This window comes from Siphateles boraxobius, unplaced genomic scaffold (assembly GCF_051911475.1).
Source record: "Siphateles boraxobius isolate OS27281-9 unplaced genomic scaffold, OSU_SipBor_1 12, whole genome shotgun sequence".
Lineage (NCBI taxonomy): Eukaryota > Metazoa > Chordata > Actinopteri > Cypriniformes > Leuciscidae > Siphateles > Siphateles boraxobius.
The window spans coordinates 28045823-28070499 of NW_027508722.1; the positions used below are offsets into that span (position 1 = coordinate 28045823).

The window sequence follows — 24677 nt, forward strand, 5'->3', positions numbered from 1 at the left end:
AAGTATCTCAGGAGATGTGCCTTGATGCCTTCTGACCTTGGAAAGTGTCCTCCGAAGGCAGCATTTATCAGTTTTTGGATGCTGCCATTGAGTAGACTCGCTCCCTCTGTCAAAAATGAGGCGTCGAGGGTATGTCCAAGTAAATTTAAGCAGTTGAATGCACTTCAAAATGGTGGCAGGGATTCCCCCCAAGGGGAAGTGCTTAGAGAAGTTTCCCAGTGTATGGCTGTATCCGAAAACTTATGCAGCTGACTTGTTGCCTCGCTGCCTTATCAGGCAATGACTTTGCAGGCAGGGTTTGAAGGTACCTCACAAAACTTGAATCTGATTTCGGACTTCCGAGGCAGCATAACGGTTTAATGATCTAGAGCAAAATAGAACGAGCTTTGATGATACTTGGAGGTGGGGGGTATACTGTTGGGCCATCATGCATGTATGATTACCTTTTACATAAGCATCAACATGTACAATGTCAGGTTCTCTTAGGTCACAGGGGCAAAATAATAAAATAATAATAAAATAAATTCTGGAATGGGGCTGGCTGGACATCCCAACACAGACATGAGTGCTTCATTAATCTGTAATTCATCACCAGCTTATTCACCCCCTAATGGAGGCAGCACAGAACACATGTTAAACTTGGATCCTATGATGTAATGGCAAACAAATGCTCTATTAACTGCTTAATATATTAGTGATGAATTACCATGATAAAGCCAGTCAATGACAGGCCCTCACATACTAATTTTTAAATACTGTATATATTTTCTATTTGTTTAAATTCTCTGAGGGGCTTTAGGAGACAGAGCAGAACGACACTGGGAGGGGATGTGTTTGTGTGAAAAAAGCATGTGCAACCAGTATGTTATTGTGGTTTGGGTATGGGAGGGGCATCACTCTTATTGAATCTAACATCCCCCACTCTGTCCAAAGAGGAGGAACATTACATAACCCCATGGCATTACGTTTCATGACATCATCCAAATATCCAACTAAAAAATTGATGACTTCAGCCTAGGCACTGGAGAAAAAAAAACTCTGTCTCAAAAAAGCAAACATTGCATATTAGAAGCAGACCAGCATTCAAGTAGAAGTGTTTTTTTGTTCTGTTTTTTGCTGTACCTATTTAGGCTAGTGTGTATTCAGTGGTCCATTAGAGAGAGAGAGAGAGAGAGAGAGAGAGAGTCTCTCTGTCGCTCAGTGGTTCTGCAAACTGGGTCACTGTCAGCGGTGGGAAATTAAACGCACATTATCTATCTGTCTGTCTGCCTGCAGACATAGTGATCCTCAATCCTGCCAATAGATGTTCCAATGCAGTTATCAGAATGTATTTTGGCATTAATCTATGGACACGTCAGTCAAAGTGCATATCCGGCTGTGGATAGACTGGCTTTTAAAAACATTTTAACTGATCAAGTACCAGTTTTTAGGTTTACAGCCCAATTATAATAAGTTTGACACATAACGAGGGAAGATTAATAGGACGTGGTGTTTTTCATCGTGATCAATTTGTATTGACAATTTTATTCTGTATACTAAAAGACTTAAACCTTAAAACCATCGTTGGACTGTTTTGGTGTCTGAATGTTTTTTTTATATATATATATATATATATATATATATTAGATTGGATAGGTAGTTTTGATAAATACTTACATGATGCATTCAAACACTAGCGTTCCTTTAAAATGCCAATCAGCAACATGTGTGATAAGCAACACTTGTAGCAAGTGTGTCTCTGAAAGGCCTGCTGATGAATTGAATTTAAAATGCTAAAATAGCTTTTATGATAGCCTTTGACCCCAGTAATACCAGCCCAAAAGTTTCCATGGCAGGTTTTTTTTTTTCAGCTTTCTTTGTGTCTTTGTGTAAGACACCAGAGACCCAGACAGGGCGAGGCATCTAAGCACCATCTGCTCCCCCTTTTCCCTGGGCAGCTTACTAAATGTATCCCCCCTTATACAGGATGAATGAGATCCAGGGTGGGGCAGGAGGAGACTGGCAGAGCATGATACAAGCACTTTTGGACAGAGATAAGGCCTACAAGGAAAATATTAGAGAGATATTTAACTGAGGAGAAAAAAAATGTAGAAAAGTGTTGTATTTTTCCTTTGGATAAGAGCATCTGCTATTAAGTTATTATTTGCAATGTAATATTTATGCATATAGAATAGTCATAACAAGTAACTGACTCCAAACATGTGCCTTTCTCAGGCAGAGACCAAGACCAGTCAGTGACACAGAAACAAACACCAGCCACAAGACAGTAAAAACAAGTCAGCTTGAAACGCAGTGCTGAGACTATCAGCTCTGCCATTTAGCTAAAGTTCATGCAATGACAGAGGATTCACTGAGGCATCGGAAGGAACAGAAGCAAAACAATCACTAATGCCAAGTGAACTGTTAATTGCCAGATTGCTTTGCTTTAAAAACAATTTGTAAAGTAGGTCACATGCTGCTGCTTTGTTCTATAAATGTATTGGGCTGTATATCTCTGCATGACTAAGACTATGGGTGAGGTCAGTTATAATAGCCTAAAGCCTCGTCTCATATTGCCTTGAAGTTACTTTTTAAGGAAAATAAATTTGCTAATCTCAAGTTGTCATCTTCTATTCCTCTAAATTAAGCTACAGTAGGCCTATAGGCTACCAGTGCTCTGTAATTACCATTTATAATTTATGACTACATTTCTTTTAATAAATAAGCATGATACTGTAAATGTGAAGGCGGCAGTCATATATGCCGATCATTTAAAAGTAAATTACGACTACGATTTTATTACGCAGTTGAAATTATAGCGTAGGTCTACTACATATCCCAGAATTCTCTACTCGACAGTCATTGGTCACATCGAAATATGACGTAACACATTTTGGTCCTCTTTTGCGCGAACGGTTGATGCTGAGGCAGAGAGGAATCTGCGCGCGCGGTCAACGCTGGCTCTGATTTCCACTTCATCTAAAGGTGTGTGCTTTTTGTTTTCAAATATTCATATTTTTGCAATGTATCCCATCCGTTCCTCACGTGACAGGCAATGTAAGTATCAAAACTGTAAACATTACAGGCTTACAATTTTTTTTAAGTAACACCATTATTTACATCACTCTTTGGGGAGGGGAGGTAGATACTAGACAAGGGCATCGAGAATATTGTGAATGATTAGATATTTACCGTAACAAAGAAAGTCCACGAATTTAAAAATAACGTTAGCCATCGCAGCTGCTCTTCGTCGCGTGACCATTAAGATTTTGTGTTTAACGTTACCATCGTTTAATATGGAGGAGTTGTGCAAATGCTCGAGGTGCAGCTCAACATTAGCCCATATGGCTATTATTAGTTTATTTTGGAATGTTTATTTTGCCGTTTTGCTGTTGCTGACACAGACTTGAACTGTTTTTTATTTTACCTCAAATTTAAACAACAAGCCCGCCATATAACGTTAGTCTAAAATACGTGACAAATGATCTTAGGGTCTCGACGTCTTTTGTCTTCGTTGTTTGTTCATTCACCAACTAATCCGGACAAATTATTTTATTTATCTTAGCATGCATCAATAACATCGATAAATGAACATATAGCAATATGCATTTTGCATGTCAGCACTGAGATTATTCTTTTCAGTGGGCAGTGCAGTAACATTAGTGTCTGGTGTGAAATGGGAGAGATTTGGGTGTGATCTTGTTTGGTGGAAACGGGTCATAAATTCATACCATTATTTGTAAAGGTTGCATTTAATATTAGCATGTTCCTTGAACATTATTAGGCCATCATCATTGTTATTTAATATGGTATAGTATGTAATATTATGGATTTTTGCATGATGTTAAAAATGGGGGTTCAGGGTGTATCTCGGCCATCTATTGTCTCCAGATGAGATCCTGCATCCCATCGGACAAGCACTAGTGCTGGATGTTTATTTTCAGCCATCGAGTCATGATTTGTTGTCAGGTCATATTTAAGATGTCAAGTGTGTCTAGTACTTAATATGCGACGAATTTGTACGAATACGAACGAACTAGCTCGAGGATCACTGCCCTGTTTGTCTTTGTTCGTATCTTACACACTATCCCCTTTGTTCCTCTCAATGACCAGTTCGATCACATCACATTACAAAAAGACATGGTTTGTTTTCTCTACATTTCACCCGAGTGGACACCCTGTATTGCAGATTATAATTAAACTTTGATGACAGCACGTCTGAATAGATGGATCCGGTGGTTATTGTGCTGGCAGCGACTCGTCCTTTTCTTGGCTTTCAGCAAAAAGAAGGATATATTTCCACTTAATGGGCAGGACATTTTTCAATTTTAACTAGAGTTTTGTCTTGCTTGTCCTTCCTATAATATCATTCACTTAGTAAATTATGCATGACTATTGTGGCGACGCCACTCCCTAAAGTAGTGTGCTATTTATAGTTATTTATATATGTTTTTTTCTTGTATATCGCAGCAAATACTGTTTCCACTCAAATGGATTTTTCATGAATAGCTTACCTTGACCATGATAGAAAGGCTGTTGTATAGCTCAGGCTTGTTTACAATATATGTATGTTATTACTTGTTTACAATATGTGACAGTATACAGATGATTAAGAGAAAAGATTGTGTAAGCATAAGTTGCATCAATGTTAGTAGCAAAATATTTATGTTATATCGGATATTATTATTATATGCTTTCATTTGGCAGGTGTGCGAAACCTTCGAGGTTAGAAGTGCAATGGCGTCCTCTGGAGGTAAGATGGGATTTCTAAATCAATATGCTTCACTATAACCATAATCTAAATTAAGTCATTCTGCAAAGAAAATGGAGCGTGGATTATTAAATGCAATGCTGTATCATTCATAGACTTTCAGGTTAAGGAACTGGACAAGCGTGCCTCAGGACAGGCTTTTGAAGTCATCCTGAGTCCCACGGCTCCAGATGCCAAGGGAGAATTCCCACTTTCTACCCCCAAGAAGAAGGAGGTATCTCTGGATGAGATCCAGAAAAAGCTGGATGCAGCAGAGGAGAGGCGCAAGGTAAGTGGTTGTTTAGAAATGAATTGCATACTGATCCTGCATTCTGTTCCTCATTTTTTTTCTTCATTTGTTCCTAATGTTAGAACCATGAGGCAGAGGTCCTGAAGCATTTGGCTGAGAAACGAGAGCATGAGAAGGAGGTCCTTCAGAAAGCAATGGAGGAGAACAACAACTTCAGCAAGATGGCAGAGGAGAAGCTTAACCAGAAAATGGAAGCCAACAAAGAAAACCGCACAGCACGCATGGCAGCTATGAACGAGAAATTCAAAGAGAAGGTGTGTGTGTGTGTTTTTATAGATGAATACATACAGTATGCATTGTGTATTTCTCCATAAAACTTTAGTTTTATTGAATAATACATTATTTTAATGGACATTTGTTTCTTTATTTTAGGACAAGAAGCTTGAAGAGGTACGAAAGAACAAAGAAACAAAAGAGGGGGGCGAGGATGAAAACTAAGTTTCCTCTCTCATTTTCCTTTTCATTTAGGGTATAGTGTTGGGTTTTTTTAATGTATCCAAATATTTATTTTTTGTTCCATTAAATGGCCTGTTTTCCATGTTTGGATCCATGTACTTGCCACTTTTTTATTAAGGGGTTTTGGGGGAAAGCTGGTGCACAACATTTCATCACTGTGTGTATTCAGTTGTGTCTTTCATCATCCCCTCTAACCTGTAGATTTGTCTAGTTGCAGCTCTATAGCATTTAAAATGAGCAGTGTTTTACTGATAGGGATGCATGCCTGTGTTATGCATAGGTCTAATATATACTTGTTATATTGCATTGTGCACCTGTTCCTTTGTATGTCAGTACTGCCATCCTTTGAGCTTAATAAAGTTGCACAGTTGTTTATTATGGTACCAGTTTTGCCACTGCCTCTTTGTTGATCTGCAGTCAGTGTAATGTGGAGTAAAATAACTTGTTCAAATTTGTACATTATGGAGATGAATGGCAGTTTCTGTAATTCTATATAGAAAAAAAGATTTGCCAAAATGATAATTTAATCTTTGGGGACACTTTTTGATGTACTCTCTAATCTGCATGAGATTTTTCGTGTTAATACTAAACATTATCCACAAGCATTTCCTTTTCTAGATCATACTTTTAGTAAATCATACCTAATATTCGCTAATGAAAAATAATAATAAATGCAAGTACTTGGGGGAAAAAATCACTTTACAATAAGGTTTCATTAGTTATAATGAACTTATAATGAATGGCACTTCTACAGCATTTATTAACCTACTTATACATTATTAAAACCAAAAGTTGTATTTGTTAACATTAGTTAATGCACTGTACATTAACATGAACAAACAATGAAGCAGTTAACAAAGATGAACAAATACAGTAAATAATGTATTGCTCTTGTTATTTCATGGTCCGTCTAATGTTAACAAATGAAACCTTATTGTAGTGTTACCAGAAAATCGACTAAAATACATCGCTTGAGACTGTATTTGAACTATACTGGCATCTAGTGGTTTAAGTTTGTCAAACAGGTATTGGAAAAAGTTTTAGTGAAAAATCTCAAAATGATTTCAGAGGGGGGGGGGGGGGGGGGGGGGGGGGGCATTGACATAATCAACTATTATGGATTGATCCTTTTTTGCCAAAATAGAATTACATGCATGAAAATGTATTGCTTTGCAGTGATGAATGGCTTGTCCACATGCTGACACGTTATTATGTGTTAGGAAGTAGTGCAACAATCTTTTCTAAAATTAATTATACCTTATTTCCAAATTCTGAACTCCCTTAGTAGACCAATCAAAAAAAAGAAAGAATAAAGATCATGCCCAGTTATGTTGTTTGATTAAATGTTTTTTTTTTTTAAATTGAATAAAATAAAAATTAAATCATGTGCTTGTCTCTGTGTAGGTTTATGAAGGTCTAGGAAGGTTTATGAAGGTCAAATGTCCAAATTTCTTCCAGTCATCCACATGCTGTTATGACCCAGCCTGAATTATTCAGTCACTGAATAATTCTAAATTCACAATGTGGATCTTTGTTTCCACTGTGAAAGGACACATTGTCAGCCAGAGTGCCTGTGTGGGTGATGAGATAAGCCTTCACAAGAAGAGAAAACAGTACATTCACAATGCGTACAATTAGACATATTAGACAATGTGTACAATTAAAATAACCTTTAAATTTTAATTAATTGCAATTACAGGACAATAAAAATGTGGTGTTTAAATATGTATACATGTGGCTTTGCCAAATCTGTGCTGTTAACTCTGACTGTAGGGGAATTTGCTTCTTTACACATACAGTAGCACAAATATATGGGCACATATATGAGAAATGTTTGTCGGTGTGATACCTCAGTGGCTCTCACATCGCCTTCTATTAAAGAGGGCATGTAGGCGGTATTAATAAAAAGAGGGTAGTTGCACATTTCACAGCCCATACATCTGACAGGGTGTTGCCACCTCAAAGGGTGTTTCCCATTGGCGAGTTACTCTAGAGACGAAGGCGGGGACAATGCTCTTCGGTCTTTCTCATTGGACAGTTTACATGCCCATCAGAAATCTTTAGATTTCGTCCATCTGACAGCAGTACTGCAGGGAGCTGACAGGAGCCTCTCCCGCTCAACAAATTTTTACGTAATTTTTAATAATGAAATTTTCTTTGTTTTATTTCGCTTCCTCAAGACGCATATGAAGGCGCGGTTAAATGCAGTTCTCTGACTGGGGATTATCCTCTTAAAAGGTAAACCAGTTAATTTACCGATCATTTGTTTAAGGCTAAATGAAAGGTGAAAATTATATCCACCCTATGCACTATATATTATTTTAGATAAAGTAATAATAAACTTATATAGCCTTTGTGTCGAACCGTTAAGGTGTACAAACGGGGAGAATGAATTATCATTGCTCAAAATAGATTATCGTCATTTGTTAAAACATGTACAGTAGCCTACATGAGGTAAGGAATGAAGAAAACATTTTGGGTTGTGGCTTGCACCTGTAGGCGTTGAATTTCATCGAGAAATTTCATTGTTGCGCTTCCGGCGTCTCACGTTTCTTTTTCGAGATTTTACGAGACAGCTTGAGGGTGTGGGAAGGGTTGTCTGCCTTTTGGGATGCCATCACTAAAATTGTCCACAGCTCTATTACGTCTTGTTAACACATTCGAAAATTAAAAATCATTATTTTCCCAGACCTTTTGTTTTCCAGACATTATGATCAGTTTCGTCCTTATTAATTAATGTGCACGAGGAGCTTTACGCAGCGAGCTGATGTTACGTAAGCGGTGAGAAGAAACGCCGTTTTACATCACGAAAGAAACACTTTGTGCAACCCATTCAGAAACGTTTTTGATCAAATAAAATTTGAATGATCCTGATATGTAATTTTAACAGTATCAATTTGCATGCATCGTTTAGATTGTGGTTTGCATTCAACTAGAATGGAAATAACTTAACCAATAAAAAGTATAGTCCACGATCTTAAAAACATACCAATTTAAAACTTTTAAAAAACGCAAACCTTTAAAAATATAAGGGTTCTGCAACTTCAGTTACTTTTTTATGTCCTAGTGGTTGATTTTATATTAAAACTAAAAGGTTTCATCTTATTTATTTTTGTTGAAATTCACATTAAAATGTGTTGGGAACTTTTTACTATGTTTTCATGATTTATTTTTCAAATTTGTATTTAAAAAAAATAATTAAAAAAGAATAATTTTACCCAGCTCAGACTTTTAATCTTAACTATGTCTACAACTTTCAGAACCTAAACGGAGAGTCATTTTTAGTTATTGTGAGCCAAAGTTGTATATTGTGAGTCATTTACAAACAATCTTTAATTTTGTAAAAAAAAAAAGAAAAAAGAATTTAAATATAAAATAAAATGTTTGCTATGTATTTGTCCTCAGCATGACAAATAATTTCCATGACCATCATTTCCTCCACAGAATGTTATACAATACATTATCTGAGCTGTAGTGTAAATTTGTATGACTCATATGGGATGCATATATTCAAACTGTTGGTAGACAAATTAAAGTGGTTAGAGTGTAAAAAAAAACATTGTATATAGATTTTCCCCTTGTGAACATACCAAAGAATGCAAGGGTAATATTTAACTGTTTAATACTTTCCCCAAACAGATTTAACGCTAAACGGCCGCTTAATTTTTCCTCACTATGGCGACGGTTGTGATGGAGCAGATTGGGCGGCTGTTCATCAATGCACAGCAACTTCGCCAGATCCCACGTTTCCTGGAGTCAGCCTTCCCTAAACTGCCTTGTACTGTGATGGTGAGCGATGTGCCGTGGGTTTTCCGCGAGTCACACATATTCACGGGCTACCGGCCGCCTGACCAGAACTGGCGCTACTACTTCCTCACTCTGTTTCAGAGGCATAATGAGTCTGTAAATGTGTGGACACACCTGCTGGCCTCCCTCATTATCTTAGTCAAGTTTCAGGAGCTTTCTGAAACTGTGGATTTCCTGCGAGACCCGCACGCCCAGCCGATGTTCATCTTGCTCCTAGCTGCGTTCACCTACCTGGGCTGCAGTGCGCTGGCCCACCTACTCTCAGCCAAGTCTGAGCTCTCCCATTACACCTTTTATTTTTTGGACTATGTGGGCGTAGCCGTTTACCAGTATGGCAGCGCCCTGGCCCACTTCTATTACGTTGTCGAAGAAGAATGGCACGCTCAAGTGCGAAGCTTTTTCTTGCCAGCTGCAGCCTTCCTAGCCTGGCTGTCCTGTACGGGCTGCTGCTACGGCAAGTACGCTAGCCCAAGTTTGCCCAAGTTCGTTCACAAGCTATTCCAGGTGGTGCCCTCGGGCCTGGCCTACTGTTTAGACATCAGTCCGGTGTTCCATCGCATCTATAAATGCTACAGCTCCGAACAAGGCTGTGCTGACCAGGTGGTGGTCTACCACTGCTATCAGGTCCTCTTCTTTCTGATCAGCGCCTACTTCTTCTCGTATCCCCATCCTGAACGCTGGCTCCCAGGATGTTGCGACTTCATTGGACAGGGCCATCAGATCTTCCACGTGTTCCTTGTGCTCTGCACTCTAGTGCAGATCGAAGCTGTGCGAATGGATTTCAGCGAGAGGAGACCTCTCTACGAACGTCTTCATGGTGACTTGGCTCACGATGCAGTGGCTCTTTTTATCTTCACAGCGTGTTGCAGCGCTCTCACTGCGTTCTATGTGCGCAAACGGGTGAAGGCGTATCTAGAAGAGAAGCAAGAGTAGATGTCATGGCATGGACCTTGCATGCACATGTAGGAGGGATTGCACTGGTCTACAACAACTGAAGCAACTAACAATGAAGGACCTTCTTATTATTTTTCAGTTTATTCCATCATTTGTACATCCCATATATTTGCTGTTAATGGTTTTATTATGTGGCCTGCCAGTGCATTTTAAACCAACTACCTTCTGTTTACCAAACTGGTGACATGCTTTAAAACCGCATTACTCATTGAGAATGGCTCTAAAACAATGGATTGCTTGCTGGAAGGTGCTCAGTTCCTAAGCGGATCTGTTTGATGAGTGCCATTCCAACCTAATAAACCCAGTTTGCGTGAGATCTGTGAGGGAATGCCAGCATTTTGCTGACAGGTTAATTTGCATACTGGATAGTTCATGTAGACCATCACTGGATATGTTCATACTTGCATTGTGCCTCTAAATCCAACCTCATTTTGGTGTAGTGTGCTGCTCTTAATTATTTGTTACTCACATGTCATTTACACATTTCCCAGACATATTATATTGCATTCAAAGTACACTTTCCCCCCCTGCATTCCCTGTAAATCAAACCCATAACATTGGCTTTGCTAGTGCCACATGCTACTGTTACAAGAATACAAATGGGAAATTAAAATATGAGAAAATAAAGTTCCCATGCCATTAGACCAGTGCAATTATCGAAATGTTGAGCTCAGATGAACCTCATTTGGATGTCAGTTAAATGCACAGGTCTTAAACCATGACAGAGATGTTACAAACTCCATAAGGAATACCTTACTGGAAGATGACTGATTTTTAACCAGTTTCTCTTTAATTATTCAGCTCAAATTCCCCTCTTTACAGTGCTTTTTAGATTAAACAACAATTCTCGGTTTTGGCTTCACTTATTTCGACAGAGCAATGCAAATCAGTGTCAAATTGACTTCTGACTTGCCTTACAGTGTGTCTAATACATCTAGTGCCATGTTGTGGTTAGTTTAGAAATACCTGCGAATTGCAATCGATTGGTTTTGCACTGCCAGTGCACACTTCCCTGCCTTTTAGATGTATGGCCAGTGAAGAGGGCTAAAATAGCAGATGCTATGAAAAAGACAGTAGGCAGGATGTGATGTCACTGGATTGAAGTATAGGGGTTGTAGCTCAGTGGTAGAGTGCAAGCAGTGTTGGACTAGGGCAGTCGTGGCCTAATGGTTAGAGAGTCAGAAGGTAACCCGAAGGTTCTGGGTTTGATTCTCAATCCCAGCAGGAAATGACTGTGTGTTTGTCCACTACTCACTGCTCCTAATGTGGCTTCACTAACTTGGATGGGTTAAATGCAGAGGACATATTCCAAGTATGGATTACCATACTTGGGCTTTACTTCATCACTTGTATGAAGTCACTCACTTGTATAGTCAAATTGAAGGATTTCAATGCAACCCTGGCTGATTATTAATTTGACACAAAAATTAAAAACTGTGTGTACTTTATGATTATCAAACTTATTAGAAAGTTGCTCAATAACACTTTTTTTTTGCATAATGTTACTATAGACAGTTCACCCAAAATGCAAATCCATCATTTACTCACCCTCATGTTGTTCCAAACCTTTATTAAATTTTCTCCAACTGTATTTTGTTCAAACAATGGAGGTTCAGGTTCATGGGCTCCAAAATAACATTGGATTGCATTGACTTTCATTGTAAATGATGGCAGAATGTTCATTTTTGGATGAACTTTCACAGCCAAAGAGGCTTTTGAGAAACAATGACTTATGTCCTTGAATTCTATGATGTCCTTTTGTCATGAAGATGCTCCTTTTGTACACAAGGGCTTTAACTATGGCCTTTACCTTTACTCATACCCTGATATGAATGCCTTTGTGTGTTCTGTGCATACATTGATTTTTTATTAGAAGTTCCGCACTTTACTTACAAGAACAGTCTGAGCATCAGAACTAATATGTGTTAAATGTATATTCTAATGTGCCTGACTACATGCATGCCTCCTTGTGTGAGTATGCATACAGGTGCTTGTGGTGTGTGTGTGCGTTTTTGAATGTATGTATACCTATGTGAGATGGCTACTGATGAGAAAGGATATGAAGGCTCCGTCTTAGTCTGAACCTGTCTGGCCTTTTAATGACCGTGAAATACATCTCGTGTATCTTCCCTTGTTTCAGACCTTGTCCATAACACAGATCCATCAGATAGAAAGTAGAAGAATAATCTACTTTCCCATTTAAGTGATCTATATTCACCTGAGATGAATATTGTGTCACTAGACTGTTGCTGCATTTCTGGTCCCAGAAAAACAAATTGTTGCTATGGTATGAGCCGTTTGAGATATACTGAAGTAAAAATTCAAAGTCAGGATAAACGGTGACACATTTTCAACCTGGAACATATATGGCAGAAAAAGGGGCCATTCACACAGACCATGTTTTTGAGAGATGCTTGATAATGTGATAAAAAAGCAAGGTCTAGGGATGCGCTTTAAAAAAAGTTAAACTTATTATAGCTCTACTTTTTAGAATGCCGTGTCATGCACGAGGCACTGCAAAGGACTAGTGCAAAGGTCAAATGTGTCCATCTAGCGCATATTTACATAGAACAACAATGGAAAAGTAGCAAAGTGAAAAGCAAACGTAAGTTAGAGGGTAGTGGAATGAAAAATTGCACGGTCTAGAGACTCGTTTTTTTTTTTTAAGTTGAACTTCTTTTAACTTGAACGTTGCGCTTTTAAAATGCTATGTTGAGAGCTATGCTGGAAAAGACGAGAGACGCAAGCAGAACGGACAAAGACATCAGTATATCGCTTGTTTACCAAAAAAAATTTTTTTGTGTTTAAAGTGCGAGACGCAGGGCAGTGGAATGAAAAAAACGCATTATTTTAACTTGACAGCATTCTAAAAACAGCGCTCATGCGTCAGCACTGTTTTTGTATCAGTTCAGCGCTCAAGCTCATATGCGTTTAGATGCTGTAAAAGATACAAGTGCAACGTCTACTGCATTTACATGCAAAAAGTGCAATGAAATGCAAAAATGTGTTCTATGTGCAGCAGTCCTTAAGGGTTGAAGTTGAACTTAATTTAACTTGAGCCCCACGCTTTTAGAATACCAGGCTGTGTCATGCGCGAGACACTGCAAAAGACCCGAGCGCACCAGTCAAAAACGTCCGAAAATGGAAAAGTAGCGCAGTGGAATGGAAAAACTTATACTGTGTGAACGGCCCCTTAGCCATTTTAACAGCACCAGCAGACAACAATGTCACAGATTGATGATGTTGTCGAAGTCTGGAACTGATGAAGTGACTAACGTTGTCAGTTGGCTCAAAATGGTGATTTACAAGGCAAATATCTCAGAAAATTATCACATGGTGGGTGCTTTATTTATTGAAAACCATAATGATATAAATAAGAAATTATTTTAGAATATTAATTTTTACAGAAGATATTAAACAGAAACAGAATATGTTGTTTTTACTGTTGCACCAGCTTGTTTAAGAAATAAATGACCCTCTGAAATCACATAGAGCGAACAGGGAGGCTGCCAAGAGCTGATGTCACTGAGAAAGACAACAGATGAGGTCATATCCTGGCACCGGGATTTGACCTAAAGCCTCAATTCCTGTAATGCTCAAGTGGAATTTTGAGGAACTCTGTAAATGATTTCTGCTAAACTGTGAAATGTCTCTATCTTAAATTCTACTAATCTACTCACCTCGAAGACACTTAAAGAATCTGAATAGACTTTTCTATTTTAAACATGACCATGTTTAGAGTTGGTTTTAGTGATTGTGTTTCTTTTGTATTGCACATAAGTGAAGAGGAAGGACCACTCAGAAAGTTACTTTAGAACCTCTTGATTTCGTTCAGCACTTGAATTCAGTTTTTGACTGTACTCAACCACGAGCCCATGCACAGAGCTGAACTAACACTCATGTTCTGCTGCAGTGCAGAACTGGAAAATAAAGACTTTGTTAACCTAAACTATACCATTGTGTGTGGAAATGACTGTGTTGATGTACTATGGTATTTAAGTGAATAAACAACTGTGTCCTACCTTCCACTACGTGTCATTGTGTTTTCTGTATGCTCACACTAACAAGTGAGTAACAATCTGTTATCGTGAACAAAAAAGCTATGGCAAAAGTGAGCTGTTTGCAATCTAGTAAACTATTCCAGCTGTGTCTAGAAGCTTATTCCAATAAATATATGGATGCAATAAATCATGTGTATGGCATGTATGCCAATTATGATATTTTATTCAGCCAATTCATTTGTTTAATCATAATTCTGTAAAAAATAAAACTTAAAAACTAGCATAGTCATCCGTGAAACTTTTTGCACTGTATTACATCTTTTTACAGTAAAACTGTGCTGGAAATAATTTACTGCTTTTATAGCAAAATAAAAACCTTAAAATAAATATAAAAATATTTAGAAAAATTAAATAAATATATGAATTAGTAAAATTATGCAATATGATTATATATATATATATATATATATATATGAGTGTATATGATGTGTGTGTGTGTATATATATATATATATATATATGAGTGTATATGATGTGTGTGTGTGTGTGTGTATATATATATATATATATATATATATATATATATATATATATATATATTATATATGTGTGAATTAAAGGTGATTGGGACATAAGGTCGAATGGGACAGTATGTGTTTATTTTCTCACCTAATGGGTGAAAATAAAAACTTTTTTTGCTGAGCCCTAGCTGTGAGACCACATAATCAAAATTGGATGCCCTTATTGGTGTGACATCCTGTAGGTGGGCGGGGCAGACATCAAACAGGAAGTTGACCCTGAAATACATGAACTGAGGAAAATTACATTAGCTTTTGCTGATTTCATAATATGGTCCTAAAATTGTCGTAGCTACTATATTGTACAAACTTTTGATGGAAACACAAATATGATACACTACTGATACAAAATCAGTAAAAAAAATGTTAATATCATGTTTCTATTTTCAGAATAGGTTGTTTTTATTTTGTCCCATCCACCCAAACACAATTTGGGTGGATGGGACAGCATGATTTTGGGTGATTGGGACAGTGCTTAAAGGCTTTGCTAATTAAGAAAATGATTAACCTTGCAATAGAGAACCATTGTTTATGCTCTGCTTTATGATCTAAATCAGTGGTTCCCAACCTCTTTATTTGAGTAAGCCCTAATCAATCACAAAAATATTCATGAACTAAAATAAAACTACCTAATTCTGAAAATAGAAAAATTATTATTGTTAAATTTTTTTTACTGATTGTGTTGCAGTAATAAACCATATGCATGTTTCCATAAAAGGTTTGTGCAGGTTAAATGCGTTTGTCAAACAGTTAAGTCATGGAGGCACCCAACATCTCATCCAACTAACTGCAATACAGTAAATAGGCTTACACTGCCCTAAATCAATGAAAAGATGGTTGTCACAATCACCCAAACGTTGTGCCCCAATCACCCAAATACAGGTCCTTCTCAAAAAATTAGCATATTGTGATAAAGTTAATTATTTTCCATAATGTAATGATAAAAAATAAACTTTCATATATTTTAGATTCATTGCACACCAACTGAAATATTTCAGGTCTTTTATTGTTTTAATACTGATGATTTTGGCATACAGCTCATGAAAACCCAAAATTCCTCTCTCAAAAAATTAGCATATCATGAAAAGGGTCTCTAAACAAGCTATTAACCTAATCATCTGAATCAACTAATTAACTCTAAACACCTGCAAAAGATTCCTGAGGATTTTAAAAACTCCCAGCCTGTTTCATTACTCAAAACCGCAATCATGGGTATATGCGCCGATACCGTGGGTGCTCCGGGGCTCGAGCACCCACGGAAAATATCGAGCACCCACGTGTGCCAGACTACTAGTAGGCTACATTCATTTAAAATTAAACATTGCAGTTGGTGCTATGTGAAGCGTCTGTCACACTGTGATTGGTTATGTCGCTGTCAGTCGCCTGCTCCAAATCCTATCCACCAATCACAGCGTTTCTCGGATGAAAACGCCTCTGATCGCAGTTAAACTTTTGATCTCCAATCCTGTCTGTATTTGTGAGAAGTGGCGCTGTCCTGAGCTATGGTCCTGAGTTGAAAGATACCCTACTTTACTATCAAGTAAATAGGTGTGTTCGTGCCAGCGGCTGTGCATTTCCTAAAAGGGGTCGCACACCGGACGAGAAGCGCAGCGCCGCGTCGCGCAGTGCCATGTCTTTTAAAATTCGAACACATTATTCTCTATGAGTGTAACTTACACACACCGGCGGCGCCCAGCTACGGCTTTAGGACCTTGTTCAAAATCCTGCCGTGCCACAGAGCGCGATTTACATAGTTTTATATTAAATTACATGTATTTGTCTCAAATCGTCGTTAATGTATATACTGGCTACAACCTGTGCTGCAATAGGCTATACATTTAGTTTTACATTAGTTTACCTAAATCAGCTGCTTGAATGAAAATTGCTGATGTTATCGGATTTTCAGGTGATATTATCAATTCATTCAGTTGGACGCTCTGAGGTAAAGTGTTCAGACTGCAGACTTTGCAACGGTTGTATTTAATTGTACAGTACAATCATTACATAGTACAGACATTATCTTAATTCCATAATGTCCTTAAACATAACATTACAATATTGCTGGCCATAAACTGACAAAGTGCGCGTCCGGTCTGCGATAGGCTTCCTCGAGTTGTCATAGACGTGGCGCTGCGCTTCTCGTTCGGTTCTGAAATGCAAACATTTTTTGACTTTTTTTTCTTTCTTTTTTTTTAAAGGGCGTGCGCCCTTGAGCACCCACGGAGGAAAACATAAATCGGCGCCTATGATCATGGGTAAGACTGCCGACCTGACTGCTGTCCAGAAGGTCATCATTGACACCCTCAAGCAAGAGGGTAAGACACAGAAAGAAATTTCTGAACAAATAGGCTGTTCCCAGAGTGCTGTATCAAGGCACCTCAGTGGGAAGTCTGTGGGAAGGAAAAAGTGTGGCAAAAAACTAGTGATCGACCGATATTGATTTTTTATAACCGATACCGATACAGATTATTTGCATGTGTATGTGCCCGATAACCGATATGCAGAGCCGATATTTATTTACTGTTATACTTCTGTTTTTGGCACAATTATTACAACACAAATGAACTGAACAAACCATTTTATTTATAACAATCACTCCCTCCTTGCATACAAAAAAAAACCTTGATATTTATACACAAATAAATAGAGGGGTCTGAGTCTAAAAAATAAAGTGCACTGTTACTAAGTGTCTTTGTTTAAAAATAAAAGCTTTGATGAGGTAAAAAATAAAGCACAAAAACTATTCTAACATATTTGGATATGTTTATTTGTTTTCATAAATGGTAAACTAATCAAATTACAATAAAAACATTTATATTATTACATTATATAATTTATATCTAAATTATACATATCATTTATAAGCATCAGCAGCAACAATGTTAACAATAGGCAAAATAAATGTTAAAAGTCTAATGTTTTCATATGGAAAAAATAATTGACAGGGGAGTCATATCACCTTTGCAGAAATGTAATTCATTTTAAACAGTTTTAGAAGGTTTATGTGCCGTTTAATAGGTTTAAACTATGAGTGAGGAATAATTCACTGGGTAATATTAATTCACTGCATAATAATAGCTAGAATAGCCTATAACATCAGGAAAGTAACAAACAAAACAGCATATACATCATTGCATTTTCCAACTAGTATGTTATTAATTATTATTAATATTTTTGTCGGTCTAGATCTTGAAATGCTTTATGACAAAGTGCTGTTTATCTATGCATTTACACATAACTATAACATTAGGCTATACGTTACTCAACTGCGATCGCGCGTGCAGATAATAAATAATTAATTTCCACAAAGCGGTATATTTAGATGTGTATTAGCGAAATAATTGCTATGTAGTAAATGATAATATAATCTAGGGTGTTTAAACAAGATAATCTTGTCAAAAGTTTCATTCACTGGCCGTGCTTGAGCATTCCTGATCATCAACCCAGTGAGTGCTCAGCAATATGAACGAACTTTTTTTTCGAGACTAATGGTGAGCAAATACAACAGATAGAGCATTAAATTCAGCGCTTTTATTTTCAACATGCACTCATTCATGTCTGTTTTATTTAATTAGTGTAAAGTTACGTCTTTATTGGGGAAGGACGTGACGGATTACGCTACGTGGCTCAATGAGTTAGTCTCAATTTTTTAGAACCAAGCTGCATAAATAAACTATATCAGGCATTTATGTCTCAAATCTCATTTCTGCATGTCTGTTATGTTAAAAAAAGTTGAATAATTAAAGCAAAGCAAGTAGAACATATACTTTACCTGTGCACAGAGTTGTTATTGACTGATCTCCTCAGACGCGGGCTGCAATGGCAGAATTCTCAAAACGGCCACAAGATGGCGTCGTTTATCGGAAAATCCGATATTACAAAACCGATTCCCGATTATGGGAAAATGCTTAAATATCGGGAAAAATATCGGTAAACCGATACATCGGTCGATCACTACAAAAAACGCTGCACAACGAGAAGAGGTGACCGGACCCTGAGGACGATTGTGGAGAAGGACCGATTCCAGACCTTGGGGGACCTGGGGAAGGAGTGGACTGAGTCTGGAGTAGAAACATCCAGAGCCACCGTGCACAGGCGTGTGCAGGAAATGGGCTACGGGTGCCGCATTCCCCAGGTCAAGCCACTTTTGAACCAGAAACAGCGGCAGAAGCACCTGACCTGGGCTACAGAGAAGCAGCACTGGACTGTTGCTCAGTGGTCCAAAGTACTTTTTTCGGATGAAAGCAAATTTTGCATGTCATTCGGAAATCAAGGTGCCAGAGTCTGGAGGAAGACTGGGGAGAAGGAAATGCCAAAATGCCTGAAGTCCAGTGCTGCTTCTCTGTAGCCCAGGTCAGGCCCTATTGCCGCTGTTTCTGGGGAATGCGGCACCTGTAGCCCATTTCCTGCACACGTCTGTGCACGGTGGCTCTGGATGTTTCTACTCCAGACTCAGTCCACTGCTTCCGCAGGTCCCCCGAGGTCTGGAATCGGTCCTTCTCCACAATCTTCCTCAGGGTCCGGTCACCTCTTCTCGTTGTGCAGCGTTTTTTGCACACTTTTTCCTTCCCACAGACTTCCCACTGAGGTGCCTTGATACAGCACTCTGGGAACAGCCTATTTGCTCAGAAATTTCTTTATGTGTCTTACCCTCTTGCTTGAGGGTGTCAATGATGGCCTTCTGGACAGCAGTCAGGTCGGCAGTCTTACCCATGATTGCGGTTTTGAGTAATGAAACAGGCTGGGAGTTTTTAAAAGCCTCAGGAATCTTTTGCAGGTGTTTAGAGTTAATTAGTTGATTCAGATAATTAGGTTAATAGCTCATTTAGAGACCCTTTTCATGATATGTTAATTTTTTGAGATAGGAATGTAAGGAACTCAGCTTTTTGGAAACATTAATAATCAATAATATCTTTTTATTATTAATTATAAATATTTGGGTCAGTTATTTGGATTAACTTGATGTGGCTGAATTAATATTACAATCAATTAATCAGTTCGTCCAAAGAACTCTTTTGATTATTAATTTATTCTAAGAAAAGGGTATCTTCCATGGCCACAGAAGAATAATTATTTCTTCGCCTGTACAGCACTTTGAGCCAGTAGCAAAAACCGTGATCGTAAAGTGACTTGTATTGCAAACAAAACAGAACCAAATACATATTATGTACAAGTTTTATTAACTAAATATAGATATTTATATGAATATAAATAAACTAAACAACATACACACATGAATACATAAATAGGTTAGTGATAGGATGAAATTGGAAACCGGAAGAGGGTCTATGAGGAGAACCATCAGAATTTCATTTTCACATTTCATTGAATTGAATACTTGCATTTGTAATGGGAACAATTCTTGAAGTTGTTGAAAATTGAAGTCGTTGATGGTTCCGGCAGCGTCAAGTGGAAGTTGGTTGAGCGTTCTCTTTCTCCAGGAACGCATGATTGGTTTGGTCAAGGCCTGGGACTCTGTTGAGGCCACGCCGAGCACCCAGGAGAAGTGAGGAAGTCAAAAGGATGGGTGATTGGAGTCGTTGTTGGTTGGAGTCTTTGTTCCAAAACTCCTGAGATTGTCCTTGGTTCTTTGTGAGAGAGTCTTCTCTCTCCTGCCTGAGCCCACCTCTGGTTGGAATCGAGGCCTGCTGGGCCCTTGGGCCCCCGTGGAGGGGGAGGGTTTTCCCCAGTATCCCCAGAACAGTGTTGCGGCTGGATGAAAGAACTAAGAGAGGGCGGTCACTGTTGCCTGCCTCTGATATACCCTGAGAAAGAACCAACCCCTAAGGTTTGAATGGACCTATGAGTAAAGTGACATGTCCGAGAGGGGAAGAGGCTCTTAGTTGATTTATGGTCTTTGTCCCCAGCATGCTTAGACTGTTCATTCAAGCTCAAATAGACATAACAAATTCACATTGCATTCTAAGAGAAGGTGATGCACATCAAAGTGTGTGTCATTAAATGAGGATTAATTTGGTAGGAAGCATGATACAGGTGAGGTTATATTGACCGTTGGGTGGTTGTTCAACCACATACACCCCAATCAAACATACCATGTTGTTATACCTAATAGTACACGAGACAGTAAATCATCACAGTTTCTGTGAGGCATGTTCCTTCATAGATCAGAGTAACACCGCAAAGTTTATTTAATTAAAGATGGTCTCTCTCTCTTAGGCATGTGGCGCATGTGGCCACATTCCTTTGAGGTCGTAAAGTCTGTTATCAGTCTTAAAGTGTTCTGTAACCGGACACCCGGCTGACAAAGTAACTTCATTTGTGAGGTTAGTTTTGGGGGAGAGTTTCATAGACCTTTATATTCATTAAATATAGTGAATATGAATAATTAGTGTGTGTCTGATTGGTCCAGACCCTACATCCCCCCCTTTCAACCGTTGTTGTCCCCCTCAAGGACAACCATGATCGAAGTTGAAAGTGCCGACAGATCAGACACACCTTTGTCATAGAAGGCTGGAAGGCCATGGTGGCCTCTGGTTGCTCGCGTCTTCTGGAGTGGTGGTCGTTCCACGGCGGTTGATGTGGACAATAGCCCAGTACAGGTCTCTGCAGCAGGTGTTGGGGCAGAAGGTGCCTTGACTGGGTATCACCTGTCATTCTGGAGTTAGGGTGAAATTGTGGTTCTTGAAGAAGGATGAGGTTTCCAGCTTTGATTCAGGTTTGGCCTCAGCAGGGCAGCGTGTGTCTTGGATCAGAGACTGCAGACCAGCTGAGTTTGAGTAAAGTCATTCTTGAAGACAGTAAACAGCTGTTTCATGGAGTTCACTGTCTGGTTCAGCCGAACGCTGTGGGTGTTGAGAATTACCACAGTTCCCTTCGATGTCTTGCCGATGGACGGCAGGGAGGCACTCTGTGTTGTGAGTTGCCCTTTTAGCTGTGGGATTTCAGTTTGAATTTCAGCCACACGTTGTCTCACGGTGGCTAGGTTCAGTGCGTTGACACTGGACATGCCAATGTTAACAGAGTTCCGACGGCAGTGGCGGTTGTGTCCATCTGGCTCTGCTTGTGTGACAGTTTTTTTTTTCAAGTTGGTTGAGCATGTGTTCGACATTGGCCTCAGCGTGGGCGAGGGAGTGGAGTCGAACATACACTCTCTGGGTGTGGGTCCTGCAGTTGGTGATAAGGAGTCCCGGTTGTTCCTTCGGGACGCTGCCTGATACCGGACCTGGTGAGATGACCGACTGCGGCTGTCCTCTGGTTGGCTGGAGGCACAGGAAGACTAACCACAGCAGCATCCTGGAACAGACAAAGGGGAGAGGGAGAGAGAAAGGGGGGAAAGATCTCAGCGACTGTCGTCCTTTGTTGACTAGGACAGTCTTTTCGCTTCGAGGACGCCGGTATGCCACTTGCTTCGGTGTTCTGGTGCTGCGGTGGGCAGCACATGCTGCGTCATGGGCATACACTGGCATGAACCCCCCTTTTGCACTGTGGCACCACAAGCTTTGGCGCAGCGATGTCATCAGGTGCATAACACAGAGTGTTGTCCTGTGCACGCAGCGTGTGCTTGTTGATTTCAGTTGTCTGGGGCACCGGTTGTCGGTGGGTGCAGACGGCGTTCGTGGGTGGTTGGAGGGGTTAGAGGTGGTTTCTCATAGTGTCCATTGGTTTGTCATAGTCTTTGGTAAGCTGGAAGGTTGGGGTCAGGTTAAGCAGAGGCTCTGTGACATTTTGGCACACTTGTGGTGAGAGACTAATTCATGACCCTAAAAGTTCAAAACCACTGTTTAATGGGTTCGCTAGATATGTAGCATAAAGTTAGGTGTTTCATGTGTATCTAGCTAGTGATGTGTCTCTTGTATCTTTATCATCTTAGCTGTGGATGTAAGGAGGCTAAGACTTGTGTGGTTCCTAGAGTATTTCCTGGAAAGGGCATAGCCGAGATGAAATAAATGACTTAAGATGGTTCTTATGACTAAATTATTTCTCTGGACTTAAATGGTGGTTCACTGCGGCTTGACGAAGTGAAGGATAGGAGGAAAAGGGACAGCTTTCCTATTCAAATTATGCTTATTATCAATCTTCAGGACTATAGTTATGCCCTAATAATTGTTGAAATTACTTGTGTCGCAGGGTCACAAAAATGAGTGCACTTGTTGAAAATAAACACAATCACAAATAAAGGTGTCTCTGTTTCCTTTCTGGGCCCAATGGGAAATAGAACCACATTCGAACAAGAGAGGAAATGGAATTAAATCATATAGATGCCCGAATAGACAAGGGAATAGCTGACTGCTATTATTATCAAAGTGGAAATAAAAAAATTAAATTAAAAAAATAAAGTAAGTAATCAAAACAGCGGTAATGATCTGAAATTGAGAATAATCAATAGCACTAGTGACTAACCTTTAGATTTGCCTGGGCCAACACTCCCTAGTGGGTCACAGCTGTTGCGTGTTTAAGACCACACCGTGTGTCCCTCCAAAGGTTTAGTCAATATGCTGATGAAAATTCTCATAACTATAATAATTCTTCTCTAGCTACACAGCTTACATGTAATTAAACTTGGGTTTAATTGCCAGGGCATCTGCAAATTTAGCCTACAGCGCTCAGCAAGGACTATGCCTAAACTGGTGAAGGTGAAATTCAGCTGAGAAGAATTGAAAGTAAGGAAAGAGAAAAATTAAAAACCCTAAATGGGGTTAAAGAAAGTATTTTAGAATACTTTGCGCTGTATACATAAAAGCTGCAATTAAGGCTTCAAGTAAATGATGCTAACCGCTAACTGTAGAAGTTATTATGTAGCTTAGCCTAAGCTGGATGGATGCTAGGTTAGCTTAGCTTAGCCTAAGCTGGATGGACGCTAGGTTAAGTTAGCTTAGCCACCTAGGCTGGTTTGATTACAAAATGACGTCACGAGTTAGCACTTCCTGTGACAAGTCGTTGTCATGGGAACCAGTGCATGTCAGAACAATTCAACAGTACCTGAAGAATGTCTACACATTTTACTGAGTTATGCATGTTTAAACGGGTTAAAAGGGGGCGCCTATACTTTAAGTCTTTCAAGAACTTGATGTTACATTCAGTAAAATGCTAATGTGTTTTGGCATTTGCTAATTTTACTCATGGAACTCTTCTCTTTACTTTACACAACTTATTCTATTTGTTTACAAAGTAAGGAAATAGATTTGCTGTAAGTCAAAGCTTGTCTAAGCCTATATAGTTACGTCCCTCTCATGCATAAATGCTGACTTTTCAGCGAGGGAACAGTTTTGATCGCTAGGTAGCTCTCTGCTTGTGGATACAGCTAAAAATTTAGGTGAATTACATCAATCTAACAATAATTTGTAAGGCCTTTACATTGTAGAAAGGGGAGCATCACCCAGGTCTACGTATATATAACACTGTCCTGAGCTTTCTTTTTCAGAAACAGGTTTAGCAATACTGCAATTTGGATTTCTTTAACCAAAGCAGGATAGATATCGGTACAGTTTACAAGCTGCTGAGATGAGATTCCTTTGTCAAACAGACTTACGCTTTAATGCTGAACTTACTGATACCAGTTGGAAATCTAAGACTCTTTCACTTACAGTAGAGATGTCAATTCCCGCTATCGTTTTATCTGCATTTAGACAAGCCAGCAACCAGTGGTCAAAATGCGTATCGCATGTTGTGTTCCAGTTGGACCGCAATGGTCAAATGCACGCCTGTAGGTTAACAGTAGTTTAAAACTCAGGTGGTTTTCCTACACTATGGCGTCAAGGTATGCCCTATTTGGAGCTAGTGTTTCCTGTAACCCTTCATTGTCATGGAAACTAATGTAGCAGTGCCAATTCAACCAGCATGTAGCAAATGTTTGTTTCAAAAGAGTTGTGCATAGTCTGTTG

At 39.0% G+C, this 24677-nt stretch overlaps 2 protein-coding genes across 2 annotated transcripts; both read left to right on the forward strand.

The window, feature by feature from the left end:
* The first annotated feature begins 2866 nt into the window (after positions 1 to 2866).
* stmn1b (stathmin 1b) lies at positions 2867 to 5878 on the forward strand. Its single transcript, XM_077217493.1, has 5 exons — positions 2867 to 2964; positions 4687 to 4732; positions 4846 to 5018; positions 5102 to 5293; positions 5412 to 5878. Exons 2-5 carry the CDS (start codon positions 4717 to 4719, stop codon positions 5475 to 5477), a joined length of 447 nt encoding a protein of 148 aa, XP_077073608.1. The 5' UTR covers positions 2867 to 2964; positions 4687 to 4716; the 3' UTR covers positions 5478 to 5878.
* Positions 5879 to 7547: 1669 nt separating this feature from the next.
* paqr7b (progestin and adipoQ receptor family member VII, b) lies at positions 7548 to 14284 on the forward strand. Its single transcript, XM_077217507.1, has 2 exons — positions 7548 to 7733; positions 9135 to 14284. The coding sequence occupies exon 2, from the start codon at positions 9171 to 9173 to the stop codon at positions 10233 to 10235; it is 1065 nt and encodes a 354-aa protein (XP_077073622.1). The 5' UTR covers positions 7548 to 7733; positions 9135 to 9170; the 3' UTR covers positions 10236 to 14284.
* The last annotated feature ends 10393 nt before the right edge of the window (positions 14285 to 24677 follow it).